At 42.0% G+C, this 19,798-nt stretch overlaps 1 protein-coding gene across 2 annotated transcripts; it reads left to right on the forward strand.

Annotated features, from left to right (window-relative positions):
- Positions 1 to 642: 642 nt before the first annotated feature.
- On the forward strand, positions 643 to 18,879 carry PLIN2 (perilipin 2). Of its 2 annotated transcripts, none has more exons than XM_007176792.2 (8): positions 643 to 729; positions 1,719 to 1,772; positions 1,859 to 2,054; positions 3,684 to 3,766; positions 4,926 to 5,211; positions 5,998 to 6,179; positions 7,088 to 7,222; positions 8,169 to 9,024. In XM_007176792.2, the coding sequence occupies exons 2-8, from the start codon at positions 1,743 to 1,745 to the stop codon at positions 8,622 to 8,624; spliced, it is 1,368 nt and encodes a 455-aa protein (XP_007176854.1). In that variant the 5' UTR covers positions 643 to 729; positions 1,719 to 1,742; the 3' UTR covers positions 8,625 to 9,024. The 2 variants fall into 2 exon arrangements, with proteins under 2 accessions (XP_007176854.1, XP_028020906.1); XM_028165105.2 differs by lacking the exon at positions 643 to 729 and adding an exon at positions 18,502 to 18,879 and having other exon boundaries at positions 8,169 to 8,459.
- Positions 18,880 to 19,798: the final 919 nt, after the last annotated feature.

Raw genomic sequence — 19,798 nt, forward strand, 5'->3', positions numbered from 1 at the left:
CAAGAAGAAACTGGGACTCAGACGTTGATTTGTTTCTTAAAAAAAAAAAAAAAAAAAAGCCATCTTGCATAGTAATCATAGGCAGCTATCAACCCGGAGTGATTTGGGTTTAAGTCTCGCTGAAACAAACCAACAAACAAAAAAACCAACAAACGGTATTCTCGCGCCCTTTTTTGGAAATTCCGATTCAACTTTAAATCAGACGGATGTTTGAGGAAGTGACTTTAAAGTCAAAAGAGCAGCAAAACAGCCATCTCTACACGTCCGTCATCATTTAGAATTTCACAAAACTTTAGAAGTTGTTATAAATCAGTCCAGACGCCACTGCTTCCATTTTAAGAGACAATTCTATTCTGAGGACTGGTGGAAATCAACAGGTTAGTTACTGTTCGTCTGTCCGCGCGACTCCTCCACTGCCTTTTGCAAAACTACAAATCCAGCGTGGGCGCCGGCCGCATTTTTGTCCGGGGAACCCCAGCACCCCTGACCCAGGCAGGGCCCCCCCCGCCACGCCCACCCCGAAAGGGGCCCCCACCCCTGGAGGCGGCCCTGCGCTGGGGGTAGGTGGCGGGACTCGGCCCGGCCTCTGGGGGTCGGGTGTCCGGGAGCCGCCGGTCACGTGGCTCGGGGGCGGGGCGGGGCGGGGTATATAGCCCGGCGCCCGCGGGCCAGTCGTTGTGAACGTCGCGCGGATCCGCTGGACCCTTGTCTCTGAGCTGCTGCCGGCCGGTGGGTGCGCGCCACCTTTGCGGTCCCGGTTCCTCGTGGCTCGGCCCCCCGCGGGCTGCAGGCTGGACGCTGGCGGCCTCGTGGCGGTTTCCGGGCCCCGGCTGAGAAGGGGCTGTCTCCTGGGCCTGCGCTTTCCAGCCTCGCTTTTGTTCCTTGATTCAGGCTGCTTTTCTGCACGCTGCCTTAGTGCGATTGTAGCTTCTTGGCTTGGTTGCGGGTAACAGTTTCCAGTCGTCCCGAAAGGACATTATTTAAAAGGAAACGCGTGAGAAAATCGTCTTAGAATTTTGTGGGGTACGCAGTGACAGACGGGCTATTGATGCTGGCGTCTGATTTCCGCCTTTAGCGTGGTTCTCATTTCTTGTAAAAGTGGGACCCTTGGCCGGAGGGTGAACTGATTGGCTCCGAAGTGGTGGGTTCTTAACTTTCCAGCTCTGCTGCTTAGCAGTGAGGCTGTTTTGTGTGGCTGTGGATCGTTGGGGACACTAAATTGACATTTTAAAGCGTCCGGAAAAGTTTCTCATTTCCGCGGAGCACCTCCTTTCTCGTGTGTTTAGTGTCCCCTGAACTCGTTTCAGTTCTTTGACAAAGAAGGAGTAACCACCGCCCCCCACCAAAGTGCTCCATCTTGATCGTCCTGACTGTCCAAGATGTCTTCTACTTGGAATATCTCTTTAGTTTTACCATGGATTTTAACTTGGTTAGCATTTTTGTGGACAGATATTTATCTTCAAAAGGCATCTCTAATGTTCTGGTGGGGAAAACATTGAATTGAACACTTTAAGTGGGTGACTTGTACACGTGAGCTTTAAGAACCTTCTTTCAGAACAGTTTGCCCAGAGGAGAGCTCTGAGAGCCAGAGGGTGGGAAGAAATGCAGACTAAACTTGATCTTGAATTTTGCTCTACTTGAAATTAGCATTTGCTTCGGTTGGAGAATGAATCTGGGAGTCTTATTACAGTGTCCTGAAGCAAGTTTCTCTTCTGCAGATTTTTTCTTTCTCCAGAAGAAAAATGGCATCTGTTGCAGTTGAACCACAGCCGGTATGATTTATAAATAGCAGTTTCTTGATTCCTTTCCCTCCCCAGTGTGTTTTGGAAGTTAAGCTCTCCCTCCTCCTTGGTTGCAGAGTGTGGTGACAAGGGTGGCCAACCTACCCTTGGTGAGCTCCACATATGACCTCGTCTCCTCGGCTTACATCAGTACGAAGGATCAGTATCCCTACTTGAAGTCTGTGTGTGAGATGGCAGAGAAGGGCGTGAAGACCATCACCTCGGTGGCCGTGACGAGTGCTCTGCCAATCATCCAAAAGCTAGAGCCACAAAGTGAGTTTTGATTTCCCCTCAAAATTTAGTCCTATGTACTCATCAGGAGTGAGCCCGAAGCTGGCTTGAATATGGTGAATGCCAGTGTTATGCCTTAAGTACACATCAGGGAATCCTCAGCCTTTCCTGAGACACATGCTGCCTTTCCTGAGAAACTGCCAGGTGACCCTCATTGTTATAGAAGGCCTGCTTCATAACAATGGCAGACGTTATGATATTACCAAAAAAATCCCCCAGAGATGCTTCTGTGTTGGCAAGTGAGATCATATGGGGAAAGAGTGAGTGAACTGAAATAGCTGACTTCTTTGGGACTACACAGTATATGTGAACTGCTTTAAAAAAAATAAAATAAAATAACATCAGCATACAATTCAATGGCTTTTAGTATATTCACAGAGTTGTGTAGGCATCACCATAATCAATTTTAGAACATTTTCATCACCTCGGAAAGAAACCTCATACCACTTTCTGTTTGGGGTGATGAAAAAGTCCTGCAAATGATAGTGGTAATGGTTGCACAATATTGTGAGTGAACAGTATTGTGAATGCCAGTGAATGTACACTTATACTCATTCACAGTCACTCCCCATCCCCCTCCCCCCCACCTTAGGCAACTAGTAATCTACTTTCTGTCTTCATAGATTTGCATATCCTGGACGTGTAATGTAAATTGAATCATAAAATATGTGGTCTTTTGTGACTGGCTAGTTTTCATTTAGCATAATGTTTCCAAGGTTCATCCAAATTGTAGCGTCATATCAGTATTTCATTCCTTTTTAATATGGAATAATTTAATATTCTATTGCATGGATATATCATATTTTATTCATCAGTTGATGTTTGGGTTGCTTCTACTTTATGCCTATTATGAATAATGAATGCTACTGTGAACACTTGTGCCCAAGTTTTTGTGTGCACGTATGTTCTCAATTCTCTCGGGTATATACCTAGGAGTGGAATTTTCAATTTCTCCACATTATGAACTACTTTTGAATAAGGGTTTAAATCATTCCCCCAAGTGGTTATGTCGTGGACTTTTAGAATTATACGAAACCTTTTAGAGATCAGTTTTCCAACTCTGCTACTTCCCAAATGAGTATAGTACTAGTTCTAGGCTTGGTCATTGTTGGGGGGTGGGGGGAGCTTGGGCTAAAATCTGGGTCTTTTTAGGGAGATCCAGGGTGCTGTTAGCATACTGTTCCCTGGTGATAACCCCAAGTACACTGCCACCTACTGAATTAAGTGTAGGTGCGGATTAAACTAGCATGGAGATGCTAATTTTGAGAGTTTTCATATACCTCGTTCCCCGAATGAGGGTTCAGGTGAAGCCTGGCTTCTCTTGGCATTAACCTTAGGGAACAGTTGATGAGTAAGAGGCTTCTTGGCCAGCGTCCTACTTGGCCTGTCACTGCCTCTGCTTGCTGCTCCCCCCGCTTCCCACACCCATATCCTTATTTCCCTGTCAGTAGAAGAAAGTTGCCAGAAACCTGGCAAGAATCTTCTTTCTGGACTAGAGAAACCAGGCAAAGTATTGCATGGTAAATTTTTTTATAGTAAGAATGAAGGCTCAAGATATATATTCACTCTTACCCAGACTGTTAACATTTTCATCATTTGTGATTCTTCTAGTTGCCATTGCCAATACCTATGCCTGTAAGGGGCTAGACAGGATTGAGGAGAAACTGCCTATTCTGAATCAGCCAACAAACCAGGTGAGCTTGGGACAAGAGTGCTGAGGCTTGCCACCTGACATTTTTACGTTTTATCTGTTTAACACAGGCTGTGCAGACCATAAACAGGTAATACTTGTTTGTTCCCTACCTTGGATATATTTTTGAAAGAGTAATGATCACTCCGTTACCTCCTGAACTGTTGTCAGGTTGTCTTAAGAAGCAGAGATGAACTCTCCACCTTTGGGCTAGAATACCTTTAGTCTGATCTCTATTAAATTTGTGGCTTCATCTCTGTAGGTGAAATTGCTTTCTCAAATCACTGATTCCCATGTGGTACTGGATAAATGCAGAGGTGGTAAATAGAGCCTTTTCTCACTTGGTACCTGAAAACACATCTAGTAGGATGGAGAACTGACACCTCTGCCTGTGTTTTGGCCTGGGGCTGTGTGCATAGGGCCAGGTGTACATGATACCTATGTCTATACTTATAGGCATGCATGAGGGGCTCAGTATAAGCATGTCAATGTGGAAAATGCCATTTTCTCTAGAGTACTCCTTGTGCCTTAATTACTATAGGTTCATCTAGTGTAAAACAAAAACCAAAAAAACCTTGGGCTTCCCTGGTAGCACAGTGGTTAAGAATCCACCTGCCAATACAGGGGACATGGGTTCAAGCCCTCGTCCGGGAAGATCCCACATGCTGTGGAGCAACTAAGCCCGTGCGCCACAACTACTGAGCTCATGCGCCACAACTACTGAAGCCCATGTGCCTGGAGCCCATGCTCTGCAACAAGAGAAGCCACCGCAATGAGAAGCCCACGCACTGCAACGAAGAGTAGCCCCCGTTTGCCGCAACTAGAGAAAGCCTGCGTGCAGCAATGAAGACCCAAAGCAGCCAAAAATAAAATAAATTTTAAAAATTAATTAATTAGGACAAAAAACTTGACAAGTTGACAAATTTTTTATCTGTTTCCCTCATTTGGTCCTCCAACAACCCTTGAGTGGTGGCAAGTAGGGTACTTATACCTGATAAGGAAATTGAGGCTCATCAACTCTCAGTGACTTGTCTAAGACCTACAACTAGAAAGTAAAAGGGCCAGATTCATTCTTTAACTCTTCAACTATGCTACCTTAGTTAAGAACTTAACTAGGTTTTTATGCTTCTCACCAGGCGAATGATCTGCTTTTTTCCCTGTAGGTTGTGGCCAATGCCAAAGGAGCCATGACTGGGGCAAAAGATGCTGTTACGACTACTGTGACTGGGGCCAAGGATTCTGTGGCCAGCACAATCACTGGGGTGGTGGACAAGACCAAAGGAACAGTGACCGGCAGTGTGGAGAAGACCAAATCCGTGGTCAGTGGCGGCATTAACATAGTCCTAGGAAGTCGGATGATGCAGCTGGTGAGCAGTGGAGTAGAAAATGCGCTCACCAGATCAGAGCTGCTGGTAGACCAGTACCTCCCTCTCACCAAGGATGAACTAGGTAATTGGATTTTTTTCTTGAAATAATGTTGTACATCTTTTTTTTTTTTTTTCTGTGCCATGCAGCTTGTGGGATCTCAGTTCCCTGACCAGGGATTGAGCCCTGGCCATGGCAGTGGAAGCCCCAGAATCCTAACCACTAGGCCACCAGGGAACTCCCAATGTTTTATATCTTAAAGCAATCTTTCTAAACAGCTTTATTGAGATATACTTTTATATACCAAAAAAATTCACCTGTTTTCATTCTAAATTTACAGTTATATGACCATCACAATCCAGTTATAGAATTTCTATCACCCCCAAAGATAAAAAATCCTTCATGCCTGTTGGCAGTCAGTCTCCATCCCCCCACCACCCCCACTGTCTGAGCAACCACTAATCTTTCTGTCTCTATAGTTTTCCTTCTTAAGGCACTCTTCAGTTTCACACTGAGTTGTACGTAGTAAGTCTTGAAACTTCCGGAGAAATTAGCCTAGAGAAATACTTTCTATAAATGGATTGTCCTTAATGGGCTGCTGTATAGAATCATTAAAGATTTAGTGCTCACTCTGTGCCAGGTAAGAAGCTCTAGTGGGAAGAGACCTGTGTAGGTGACATGTGTCACACATAGGGATGTGTTCTGGGTTGCTAAGCCCAGCAGCAGACATGAGGCATCTTGGGAAGAGGGGTCCATGATTGCTAGGTGAGTGGCATCAACAAAGTCAAGATCCAGGTGAGAGACCAGGCCTTGTCACTTAGAGCTGTGATCCTGGACTTCTTTTTTTTGGTCACTTCTCTATAACTTCAGAAAAAGAAGCCAAAAAAGTGGAAGGATTTGATCCTGTTCAGAAGCCAAGTTATTATATCAGACTGGGATCCCTGTCCACCAAGCTCCGCTCATGGGCCTACCAGCAGGCCCTCAGCAGGGTTAAAGAAGCTAAGCAAAAAAGCCAAGAGACCATTTCTCAGCTCCATTCCACTGTCAACCTGGTGAGTACAACTTCCTTTAAAGGTATCTGAAGTGAGTTCATTTATCTCGAGGATTGGGAGTAAACATATCATGAAATCCAAGAATTTTAATCTTACCTTATGAACAATCCAATAGAAAAATGGGCAGAGTATACAGAAAACTCGCAGAAAAAAGAAAGTATAAATAGCTGAAATATCAATATATGAAGTGGCGTTAATCTTACTCTGAGGGGTCACATTACTGATTCCGGTTTTGTCCAATGGCACCGGCAAAGTTAGATGCTGTGGGCGACGGTGTAGAGAAAGAGGAGTACTTGTGTTTTTGCACTTCCAGAGGATTCAAGGGACTCTTATAGGAAAGTTACAGGCACACCTATGCCTGGAGCAGCTTTCCTTCTAGAAACTTATCCTACAGATAAGTATATTTGTTCAGAGTTGCAAAAGAGTATAAACAATGCACATCAACTAATAGGGGACTGATTACATTGATACATCACAAAAGACCACTGTGTAGCCATTAAGGATTGCCAAGTTACAGAACAGTATGTATTGTATGGCCATTAGAAACCAGCTTATTCTTGGAAGGGGAAGTAGGTGGCTGGCAACAGGGAAGAGGAAGTTCGAGTTCCTTTCTATTTTGTAATTTTATATTTTACACGTATTAAATTTCAGTTGCCTTGCCTGTGTTAAACTGGAGGTAAATTGGAGACAGTGGTTTAATAATTAAATAAGAGGCAATGAGTACTGTGACTGCTTGGTTGACTTACACATATTGATAACAAATAACAATGGTATCAGGGATAGGTCTCCTTAAAAACCAAGAATTTCTGTAAGAGTTGATGTTGGCTGATTTACATCATGGATCTGAGAACAGGCTAACAAGAATGTCTGACTAGTTTGTTCCTTTGTCTTCTTTCAACGTGTTCTAGATTGAATTTGCCAGGAAGAATGTGCATAATGCCAACCAGAAAATTCAGGGTGCTCAGGATAAGCTCTATCTGTCCTGGCTGGAGTGGAAGAGAAGCATCGGCTATGATGATACAGATGAATCCCACTGTGCTGAGGTGAGACAACTGGGACCGTCATCCACTACAGCTTCTGAAGAAGTTCTTACTATTAAGAACTTCTTACTAGAAACTTACTAATAAGTTTCTTATTATTCCTCTTAGAATACTCTTCTCTATCAAAAGTTTGAACAATACAGTGTACATAGGTTGCCTGTTATGTGACCGAAAAGCAAAAATGTGCAACTGTATCTAACAATTTACAGATAGGCATATTGTCCCTATCAGGATACAACTAATTGAGAAACACGGGCGTTCCCTTACAATGGGTACAGACTAAGTGCATACAGGCATCTTTACTGTCATAGTGTTTTTTTTGATAGCATAAATATAGTTGCTATGAGAATACTACATAGGAAGGGTACTAACTCATCCTTGGAGTGAGGACGGGTGAGTCAGATGGTTTGCTGGAAGAGATGAGTGGTAAGCTGAGACCTAGGGGTGAATAAACTAGGTGAAAAGGCAATAAGGGGACGAATGTTCCAGACAGAAGAAATAGCATATTGTAGTCCTAGAACGTGGTTCTTTGCATTCCAAAAGCTAGTATGCATTTGCCCTTGAAATCTATATTAACTGTTTGTTCATATCATATCTCACTTGAGGAGAGAATATCTAAGTTGCCCTACTAATATGGAGTGTATTTTCCTTCTGTGTGGTCTCCCCTGTTAGGTTTCTTCAGCTTAAGACCGTGAACTTTGAAGACTCAGGCACTAGTTCAAATCCACACTCCAGCTGTTAACTGGGGCGTGTTATTTCAACTCTAAGTTTACGTTCATGTTTATGAAATGTGAAATAATACTGCTTAACTCAGGGTTGTTACGAGGATTTTAAAAAGTTAAAGAATCCACATGTGTGGTGGATGTATAACCAGCTGACTGTAAGTGAACTAATTCATACATAGGACTGTTGGATCCACTGCTAATTCTTAAACTTGTCTTACTTTCAGCACATAGAGTCACGTACTCTTGCTATTGCCCAAAACCTGACTCAGCAGCTCCAGACCACGTGCCACACCCTCCTGTCCAACATCCAGGGGTTACCGCAGAACATCCAAGATCAGGCCAACCACTTGGGGGTGATGGCTGGCGACATCTACTCAGTGTTTCGCAACGTTGCCTCCTTTAAGGAAGTGTCTGACGGCCTCCTCGCTTCCAGCAAGGGGCAGCTGCAGAAAATGAAGGAGTCTTTAGATGATGTGATGGATTATCTTGTTAACAACACACCCCTCAACTGGCTGGTAGGTCCCTTTTATCCTCAGGTGACTGAGTCTCAGCGTGCTCAGGCGCAAGGTACAGCCAGGAGGCCCGGCAGCCTGAGCGCAGAACACATTAAACCTGTCCCTGTCAGCGACACACAGGGCAGCCAGCCGGATGACACCTCCTCTTACGTTGAAACCTGCTAGACAACTCTGAAGTGGGGAAGCAGCTATCGAGAAAAAAAGGTCCTCTATTGTAGTCATTGCCAACTGGATTAAGAGCTTTAAAGTTTCCACTTTAATGGATGAGTTCTGTTGTTTACTTGGCTGGAAAGAAAAGAACGATAGACTGTTCAGAGCCTATCCAGAACTCACAAAATGTTCCAGTGCAGTTATGGCCTCATTCTGTTGCCACTGTTGCTGTCTGTTTGTATTGAATAAAAACACCTTCATGTGCGCTGTTGTACGAACTCGTGTCTGCTCTCGTTTGGTCTGAGCAGGCCTCAGCACTGGTTTGTCTCACAATGCATGCTTGTGCACCCTCAGTTTTTTATTTTTCATAGGGGAATGCCCCCTTTGAATTGAATAAAATTCACTGCAGAATAGATCAGTTTTATGCTGTGTGTTACATGTGCTTTTAGTGTGGCTTTCTTGGAACTGCTTTGCCTGCATGACAGGGTTATTAATACACATGAATTCAAATGGGCTGTTGGGGAATTTGTAATAACATTGGAAGACTAATGTTAAAAATGGAATGTTTGGTAACAGGTTTTAAACAAATTAAAAGCTAACGTTCCTATAAGAATTTTATTAGGTGGTGGTGGTTCCTTTCATTTGCCCATTTACTTCACCCCTGAGAACAGGTTTTTAAACTAGCAGAAGGAGCCACTTATGACTGACTGCCTTGCTGAAAAGAAATCAGAGCCGAGAGGAAGCAGTGACTCTTTGCATCAGTCTCACGTAAAGGTAGCAGTACTTCTTGCCAAGGGGCCATCTAACGTGTAAGGAATGAGGTTGTTCAGTGTCCAGTCTCAGCTGGACTTAAGGTACCATGTTGTCATATTGGGAGAAATCACTAACCTCAGTTGTGGGTGAGATGCCTTTAGAAGACCACATGAGAATAATTAGAAAAAAAAGACTTTGGACCCCCTGTAGAAAAGGGTTCTTCCTACCTCCTACCTAGGGTGTCCAGACTTCTAATCCCCTCAGTGTGGGTTAATTATTTAGGAAATACGGATCTCCTCATGACAAAGCTGCAGTATGCCAAACCTTTTCAAAAAAGCCAGTCTTAGAACTTGTGAAATAGAGCTACATGCTTCTGCCTGTCCTGCCCTTCAGCAGAACTGAAGTCTACGTCAAATTTGTCTCCTCTTTCTACCCTGCTTCACCCCTGTCTCCCCACGAAAACAAGGAAGCAGCGTATAACTTTACATGGACTTGTGTGAATAAACTTATCAAAGCTTACTAAGTTAGAGAACTAAATTTTTCCCCCTTGAGGTAACTCCGGGAATCAGTGAACATGTGAGCTCAGTTGGAGGGACTCCCTGAGATACTTGAAGCTAAGGAAGCTCTGGTTTCTGGGACGGTGGACTGTCATGACTTATGGGCCTCCAGGGTGGAACCAATCCATGCACTGGCCTGCCCATCCCTAGTGACTGGTTTTTCTAGAGACTCTACCTCTTAAAAAAAATTTTTTTTTATTAGTCCAAATTGGATGTGATCCTGCTGTCATTTGCCTCAAAACTTCAAGGCTGGTATTTTGTGGTTGATTCTAAATGGTTGGAAAATTTATATACTACAGCTGTACACAGACTTTCTTATACTGAACATAAACCTTTGTGTCTCCCCTTCATAAGAGTTATAGTACCTACTGAATTGCTTATGAAAAACAGACTTCTCAAAGCTGTTCTTCATGAGCAAGACAGAATATAAAGAGACCTCTCTTAGTTTCTGGAAGAATAGCACTGCCCTTGGTTTTGTCTGTCTGACTTTGTGTCTCAAGTTTGTGCCTACATGCATTTCGTTTTGTTGTCAACATGTCTCAAAATTTGTGATGTCTTCGCTTTATTGTTGCATAAACTGGCAGTTTTAGTTTAACAAACTTTTTCCCAAAGAGGACAATTATTTTGAGGGGAAAAAAGCTGACTAAGCCTAGCACAGTCTATAATTATGGCAGGTCCTTGAATATTTGGCTACATGAAGCCTGGCGTAGTGTGCCTGAGTGTTCAAGCCTACTTCTTTCCTTTGCATGTAATTATAATATGAACTTTCTAATTAGTTCTGGGCAAAAAAAGGAACATGGTATATTAGCCATTAATGTCTTAGCCTTAGTTTTATCATCTGTAAAGTAAAATTAGTGATGTTTTTCAACAGATGGAAGTGAAGTGTTTGAGGATAGGGTGTCTTTCTATTTTGCACTAGTCATGAGGATACCTTCTGTGGGACAGTGACACATAGTGTCTTTAACTGGCCAGTTCCAGAGTGAGTAGTGAGTATATAATATGAGATCATGATTGGGAAAATATATCCATTTTGATAAGGCATGATAGATATTGAAGGAATAATGAAGTGAAACAGGAAAAACTAAAATTTGATTTACCTGAGATATCCCTTTTAGAGTATCATTTAGCTCATGGAGATGACTGGTGAGGGAAGGAGGAATAAGGAGAAGGATAGATATTTGTGCACAAATCTAAGAAATGGCGTCTAAATGATGCCTGGGAGAGCAGGTGGGGGATGGAAAGGAGGGCTCTTGCCAGCCTGACCTTCCTGGGCTCTCGTGGACTTGAGACTGGGCCAGCTGGGCCTCAGTCCTGATCCAGCTCCAGGAGTGACCTAGCACAGAGGCCTGCATGGGTGATGGTCTTGTGAGATGTCCCTGCCTTATAAACCAAGGTATTTGTTGCTTGTATCTCAAAGGGCAATACCTTCATGCTTTAAGTGTCCACCTTCCCAACAGGTATCCTATAATGTAGGATATCCTATCATATTTTCACAGTTGCTATTTAGTAAGGAAAAGATGCTGGATAATTCCACTGTTGGATGTCTAAGTTCCCAGGCTATCCTGTAGCAGCCTACTTCATCTGAAAGATGGAGAAACTGGAAAGGAAATAGCATCGGGCTATTCGCAGAGGAGGAGAAGAATAAGAAGTCATATCAGGCTTGAGGTCAACTTAGGCCAAAGAAAAGATGTTTTATGGTATCTTTCCTGTTCCCCTTGCTTACCTTTTGAGATTCTGATGCCATTCCCTCATGTTTGAGAAGTTACCGATGGCTAGAAGAAATTGTGTCAACTGGACCCTTACTGGGATAGGTTCAGGTCATATTTTTAGGGCTGGTTGGGGTTGAGGCCTTCTTGTTCACTATCCAGGGGTTGCTGAGCAGAGGCCGGGTGCTCAAGTGGAAAAGGCAGACTAGGAATATCACACCCTCAATTGATGATAAGGTAGTAAGAGGCAGGCAGCCCATGGCCCTGTTGAATCTGACAGGTGAGATTGCTGATTAACGCAACGCATCTTTAGTTGTTAAGATTGTCAGGAAGATGGCTAAGTGAAATGATGGGGTGGCAGTGTGAAAGCACAATGTTTGGGGGAGGGGACACAATTGCCTGGGATTTCTCCTCCATGCTTAACTTGCTTAAACTGGGCCTACAGATTACAGAGAAATGGGATATAATATAATGAAAGGTTTTAAGTCTCACAGAGGAGCCTCGTCTTGTAGAATAGACCTAGGTTGTTTAGCTTGGTACAGATTTTATGAAAGTGCTGTTTGAGAGAGCCACATTAAAGATATGAGAGCCATATCATAGTATCTATGTTTCTTGGCTAACTGAAAAAAATGTTTTCTAGAATTTAAGAAAGTGAGGAAGGTAGTAGATAGTGTTGTTAATTGATATTTTACAAGAGTAATGAATAGTTTAAATGGTGCTTTTGTGTAAATGTCAGTGATGAAGAAATGGTTACCATGTAAATGATCTTTTCATTTCTCTTGGGTATATACCTAGGAGTAGAATTACTAGTGGGTCATATGGTCACTCTATGCTTAATTGTTTGAGGAACTGCCAGACTGTTTTCCAAAGTGGCTGCACCATCTTACTTTCCCACCAGTAGTACATGAGGGTTTTGATTTCTCCATATCCTCACCTACACCTGTTATCTGACTTTTTGATTCTAGCCGACCATTTGTTTTCTTTATTTTTTTCTAGCCAACCATTTAAATTATAACTTAGCATTAATAGGAGTAGATGTTGAATAGTATGAATCAAGCACTTTTCCTTTTTTGTTGTCTACTCTACTCAGGTTAGAGCACAGGACAACTCAGTAAGGAGGTAGCTAATATATCTATCTGACTGACTCCCTTGTATGAAATGGCCCTAGTGAGCTCTTAGCATGGATAAAACCATGCCGTCTGTCAGTGAGCCTTCCTCTGCCCTCTTTGTCTATGCCAGGGATTATCAACTGGGGACACTGATGAAATGCAGATTCCTGGGTTCCACCCCTACAGAATCTGGTTCGTAGGTCTGGAGGTAGTACCAGGCATCTGCACTTTTAAAAAGCATCGCTTAAAAAAAAAAAAACAAAAAGACATCCTAGGCGATTCTAATGCAGGTGGTCCAACGACTGTACTTTCAGAAATGAAGGAAACAGGAAACAAATGATTTTAATCTGAAACAAAGATAGGGCTAGGGTTACCAACAGTCCTACTCTTTCCAAACAAGAAATCTGGTGTGGGCTCCATAAAATGTCTTATCTTAAAAAGAGCTGCACGACTTGCCTGGTGGTACAGTGGTTAAGAAGACTTTGCACTCCCAAGGCAGGGGGCCTGGGTTTGATCCCTGGCCAGGGAACTAGATCCCACATGCATGCCACAACTCGCATGCCGCAACTAAGGATCCCACGTGCTGCAACTAAGGAGCCCATGTGCTGCAACTAAGGAGCCCACCTGCCACAACTAAGACCTGGTGCAACCAAAATAAATTAATAATTTTTTTTTAAAAAAGCTACTCTTAATTTACTTTAATTAACAAGACGCTTGGGAATTCCCTGGTGGTCCAGTGGTTAGGACTGCACTTTCACTGCTGAGCCTGGTCGGGGAGCTAAGATCCCACAAGCCACGCGGTGTGGCCAAAAAATAATAATAATAATAGTAAAAACAAAATTTAACAAGACCTTTGGTGTGGACTCCATAAAATGTCATTTTAGAAAGACCTACTCTAATTTAGCTTAATTTAAAAATTTTTGTATTGAAGTATAGTTTACAATATTAGTTTCAGGTGTACAACATAGTGATTCGATGTTTTTGTAGATTACATACCATACAAAGTTATTATAAAACATTGACTATATTCCCTGTGATGTACATTATATCCCTGTGACTTATTTATTTTATACCTGCTAGTTTGTACCTCTTAATCCCCTTCATCCCTCTCCCCTCTGGCAACCACTAGTTCGTTCTCTTTATCTGTGAGTCTGTTTCTGTTTTGTTACATTTGTTCATTTGTTTTATAGATTCCACATATAAGTGATATACAGTATTTGTCTTTCTCTGTCTGACTTACTTCACTTAGCATAATACCCTCCAGGTCTATCCATGTTGTTGCAGATGGCAAGATTTCATACTTTTTTTTTTTTATGGCTAATATTCCATTGTGTGTGCGTGTGTCTATCCATTCATCTGTTGATGGGCACGTAGGTCGCTTCCATATCTTGACTATTGTAAATAATGCTGCTATGAACATTGGGGTGCATATATATTTTCATTTTATTCAGATAAATACCCAGAGGTGGATTTCAGGATGTATGGTAGTTCAATTGTTAATTTTTTAAAAAAATTATTTATTTATTTATTTGGCCATGTTGGGTCTTATTTGCAGCAGGAGGGATCTTCCTTGTGGCATGTGGGATCTCTTTAGTTGTGGCATCTCTTTAGTTGTGGCATGTAGGATCTAGTTCCCTGACTAGGGATCAAACCCAGGCCCCTGCATTGGGAGCAAGGAGTCTTAACCACTGGACCATGAGGGAAGTCCCTAATTGTTAATTTTTTGAGTAACCTCCATACTGTTTTCCATAGTGGCTGCACCAGTTTACATTCTCATCAACAGGGCATGAAGGGTCCCTTTTCTTCACATCCTTGCCAACACTTGTTATTTTTTGTCTTTTTGATGATAACTATTCTGACAGGTGTGAGGTGATACCTCATTGTGGTTTTTTTTTTTAAAATAAATTTATTTCTTTTTAATTTATTTTATTTTTGGCTGCACTGGGCCTTCGTTGCTGAGAGCAGGCTTTCTCTAATTGCAGTGAGCGGGGGCTACTCTTCCCCTTGCGGTGCGCAGGCTTCTCATTGTGGTGGCTTCTCTTGTTGCAGAGCACAGGCTCTAGGCATGCTGGCTTCAGTAGTTGTGGCACGCTGGCTCAGTAGTTGTGGCTCGTGGGCTCTAGAGCACAGGCTCAGTAGTTGTGGCACACGGGCTTAGTTGCTCCGCGGCATGTGGGATCTTCCTGGACCAGGGCTCGAACCCATGTCCCCCGCATTGACAGGCAGATTCTTAACCACTGCGCCAGCAGGGAAGCTCTCTCAGTGTGGTTTTGATTTGCATTTCTCTGATGATTAATGATGTTGAGCACTTTTTCCTATGCCTGTTGGCCATCTGTATGTCTTTGGGAAAATGCCAATTCAGGGCCTCTGCCCATTTCTTAATTGGATTGTTTGGCTTTTTGATATTGAGTTACTGTATGAGTCTTTCCTATATTTTGGATATTAACCCCTTATGGGGCATATCATTTGTAAGTATCTTTTCCCATTCAGCAGGTTGCCTTTTCATTTTGTTGAAGGTTTCCTTCACTGTGCAGAAGCTTTTTAGTTTGATTTGGTCCCATTTGTTTATTTTTGCTTTTGTTGTCCTTGCCTGAGGAGACAGATAAAAAAATATATATATTATTGAGACTAATGTCAAGGAGTGTGTATTGCCTATGTTTTCTTCTGGGAGTTTGATGCAAATTAGAAAATGGCACCTTATCCTCAACACTTGTAGTGCCACCTTCTGGAAAATTGTCATAATAAATAGAGGAATCATGGGGCTTCCCTGGTGGCGCAGTGGTTGAGAGTCTGCCTGCCAATGCGGGGGACACGGGTTCGGGCCCTGGTCTGGGAAGATCCCACATGCCGCGGAGCGGCTGGTCCCGTGAGCCACAACTACTGAGCCTGCGCGTCTGGAGCCTGTGCTCCGCAACAAGAGAGGCCGCGACAGTGAGAGGCCCGCGCACCGCGATGAAGAGTGGCCCCCGCTTGCCGCAACTAGAGAAAGCCCTCGCACAGAAACGAAGACCCAACACAGCCATAAATAAATAAATAAATAAATAAATAAATTAAAGCCATCTGGGGAGCGTAGACAGCCAGTTAGCAACTTTGGGGAGCTCCGGCTAGAAAAGAATCTCTCTAAAAAAAAAAAAATACAGGAATCAGTGAAGTTTATGAATGAGTGGTGCCCCCTTATGGTTGTATGGTGAACAACTTGCAAAAATTATGCAACTCCCTGGAACCCTGGCAGGGTCACTTGGTTTTCTTGAAAAGAATGTCCTTGCAGGGAGGGACTATGGTTATCTCATTAATTTCATAGTAAGCATGTGATTCTGAGTTTGGCCTCAGAATGCCTGATGGGCATTCTCAGCAAAAGACTCCTTACACTCCTTCTTTGATGGTCCAAACTATTGTTGTTTATGCCAATGGAAAAGGAATTTATTTTATAAATCTGTGAAATGATTTCTCTTGTGCCACATTTCTAAAAACCCTATGAAGATGGTCAGGCACAACCACTACATTTTAAATTAAACTCGCCATGGAAACTTGATAGATCGTGGCTACTTCTTAGCTGCTCCACCCTCCCCTATTTCCTTCCCAGCCCCCCAAATAGGTCTTGGTGATGGTCCCGAATAATGAAAATTATATACTCTGATTCATTCTGGATATATGGAAGGTGAAGTATTCATATGGCTCTCCTAAGTCATCTCAAGGACTAGAGCTACTTTTTTTGGTGGTGGTGAGGCTTTTTTCCTAAATCCTAAGTGTGGAATCTCCAATCTTCTGCAAAGAACTCTACTTTAGGCCAGTAGTTACCTGATCTATAGGTGACTTTGGAGGTTTGTGTGTGTGAGAGGGTGGTATTTAAGAAACTGAAGAGAATTAAAGCTGCTATGTATTGAGCACCTTTTACAAGCTAGGCATATACTATCTTTACTCCTCACTTGCAATGCAATCAATTTGGTATTTTCCTCACTTGACAGGTGAGGAAACTGAGGTTGAATAGAAGTAAGTGCAAGAGTGGGGATTTAGTCCAATGTCTTACTGATGTCGAAGTGCTTATTTTTTCCATTCTAGCAATCTAGCCACTGATAGGAGAGAACTGCTGCTTGCTTCCTTATTTGGGGTCCAGAAAACCCCTCTCTCTATATCTTCTTGTGTTGTAGCTTCCTGTTCTATTTTACATTTATTAAAAACAGAGTGATAATGGATGTTAAAATATACATTTAATAGAAATAGATCCAAACAGAGAGCTAAGCAAGGTACATCTTTTAACTTAAAAAGGCTAAAATTACAATAGTTGACTTGCCTGGCTAATGCCCTGAATCAATTTATATAAGCAATGTTGGCTTTTGTGGATGTCAGATTGGGTATAATCTTTGAAAAGTGAACATTCATGAAGATCTAGAATGTAGTTTGATCTCCCCAAACAGAAAGCTCAGGAATAAGTAGTGGAAGTTTTTACCTCAGACCAGACAGTCCTCTGAGTACCTGGGTTCTTACGGAAAAGTGCAATAACGGCCACAAACAGCCAGGTAAGGGACCCGATAAAAAGCAAGATTCTCGCTTTGTGTTTTGTCTTTTAACTATTTTTTAAAATTGTGGTAAAATATACATACCATCAAGTGTACCATTTTAGCCATTCTTAAGCATACAGTTCAGTGGCATTAAGTACATTTATAGTGTTGTGCAGCCATCACCACTATCCATTTCCAGAACTTTATTATCATCCCAAGCATAAACCCATTAAACAATAATTCCTTATTTTCCCTTCTATTTTTCGATGGATATTTTTTGTTGTTGTTACTGTTAGTTGTTTTGCCTCTGTCAAATTTTTTCCTCTGCTATCAAGATTTAGCCTTTAGTAACTTGTTATACCTTACTAATTTTCTGCTTCTAATCTTCTGTTGGTTAAGAAGTATTACTTTGCTTGTCAAAATTGTATGCAAAGTAACAGTTAATAGAACTTCTTATCCCTAAAAGCCTTTCCTATGCAGAGAAGAGCTAGGGTTTGTGATGGCTATTTCAACTATTCAAAGACCTTTTTGCTTCCTTAGTTCCTAGACACTTCCCAAAGGGTTTATAGTATTGGAAATCAAACTTATGGAAAAGAGGAGTATTATTGGTTTTAAGAGAATAATAGAAAAATAGACAGATGAATAACCAGAAATGCTTTATAGCTTGTATTTTCAAAAGCTTTCATTTAATTCGTTCTACCACTAGTTGGTTTCCTTTTTTTTTTTTTTTTTAAGGATTTTTCTTATTTATTTATTTATTTATTTATTTTTGGCTGTGTTGGGTCTTCGGTTCGTGCGAGGGCTTTCTCCAGTTGCGGCAAGCGGGGGCCACTCTTCATCGCGGTGCGGGGACCGCTCTTCATCGCGGTGCGCGGGCCTTTCTCTATCGCGGCCCCTCCCGTCGCGGGGCACAGGCTCCAGACGCGCAGGCTCAGCAATTGTGGCTCACGGGCCCAGCTGCTCCGTGGCATGTGGGATCTTCCCAGACCAGGGCTCGAACCCGTGTCCCCTGCATTAGCAGGCAGATTCTCAACCACTGCGCCACCAGGGAAGCCCTAGTTGGTTTCCTTTTAAAGAGAAGTTTCCTTAGTGCTTTTATAATATGAGTGAATTGTGGGAATAAGACTATAAACATATTGAAGACAGCATAGTTACGGACAAAGTAAGGTTCATGCACATGCAGTAATTTATGTTTCTAAGAGCTCACCTGGACTTGACAACTCACTTCATTAGTGTTTGTTTTAATATCCAAGATTCTTCTTTTACAGGTACTTGATTTCAGTATCACAGACTTGACATCTGAGACTGATGAAATTCCAGATATTATAGCTTTGGAAGAGGAGGATGGACCAAATCATTCACATGCCAATGGCCCTCAGCCTTCTCAGGGCAAAATGTTGAATAACTAATAAGAAAAATCTCCTTTTGCTGAATACACAGTTTGTGTCACATTAAATTTCATGTTTGCTCATGTATTTATTCCTGTGGCTTTGGGGATTAATCTGTTGGGAGTTAATCTCTTTTTTGGCTACTTGGTCTTAATTGTAATGAAACTCTGATTGACCCAAACTTTTGGAAAAGAGTCTCGTTCTGCATCATATATTATTTTATAGAATTCTTCAAAGTTTAATCTTTGAAATGCCTATAATAAAAATGGGCTGTATAATCTTGAATCAGAGTGTTTTTTTTAAAAACTGATATAGTGGACTATTTTTTTTCCTCCCAGGATTCATTCCTGTTTCTTCTTGTAACAGCGCCTTTATGTTTTTTGGGGGGGGGGGGTGGGTCTCAGTGCGTCTGCTAGTCAAGGTCTTTTTGCTTTCCCCTGGCCTAGGGGGTAGGCATATGACTAAAAAACAGGTCAACTGGGAGGAAGCATATAATGATGGGTAAAGGCTCAGACTCTGGATTCTAATCTTGGTTCTTCTACTTTCTAGTTATGTCACTTTAAACAAATAACTTAGTTTCTCTGTACCTCAATTTCCTCATCTGTAAAATAAGGATAATAGTAGGTTTGTTATGAAGAATAAATAAACATTTATAAAATCTTAGAGCAATGCCTGGCACAGAACAACATTAAATAAGTATTAGTTAAATAAATTATAGAAACAATGGCCAAACCAGTATTGAGGAGCGCCCCCAGTGTCCAGATTGTAATTCTTTTTCATTTGTCAGAAAAAGGTATTGTAATACCTTTTCCCACTAAAAGAAATCAGTGCTTCTTGGAGAAATGGCTGATTCCAGGTCTGAGGCAGGAAATGTACAAAATGAGCCTTGAACTTCTTGCTATTTCAGATAGAAAAGAAGCTGATTTGAAGAGGTTCCCATTGACTAAAGATGGGACAATCTGAACTTCAATAAGGATAATAATTGCAATAGATTGAACCCCAGCAAACATGAACCCCATCAAAATCTAAATATATCTATATCTGTCTATATATATAAACAACCTAATTGATTACTTTCAGGGGATGATAGCAAACCAATTATTATCTTGAAAACTGGTAAATAAAATGAAAGAACCGGAACTTCCCTAGTGGTGCAGTGGTTAAGACTCCGCACTCC

This window comes from Balaenoptera acutorostrata, chromosome 6 (assembly GCF_949987535.1).
Source record: "Balaenoptera acutorostrata chromosome 6, mBalAcu1.1, whole genome shotgun sequence".
Classification (NCBI taxonomy): Eukaryota; Metazoa; Chordata; class Mammalia; order Artiodactyla; family Balaenopteridae; genus Balaenoptera; species Balaenoptera acutorostrata.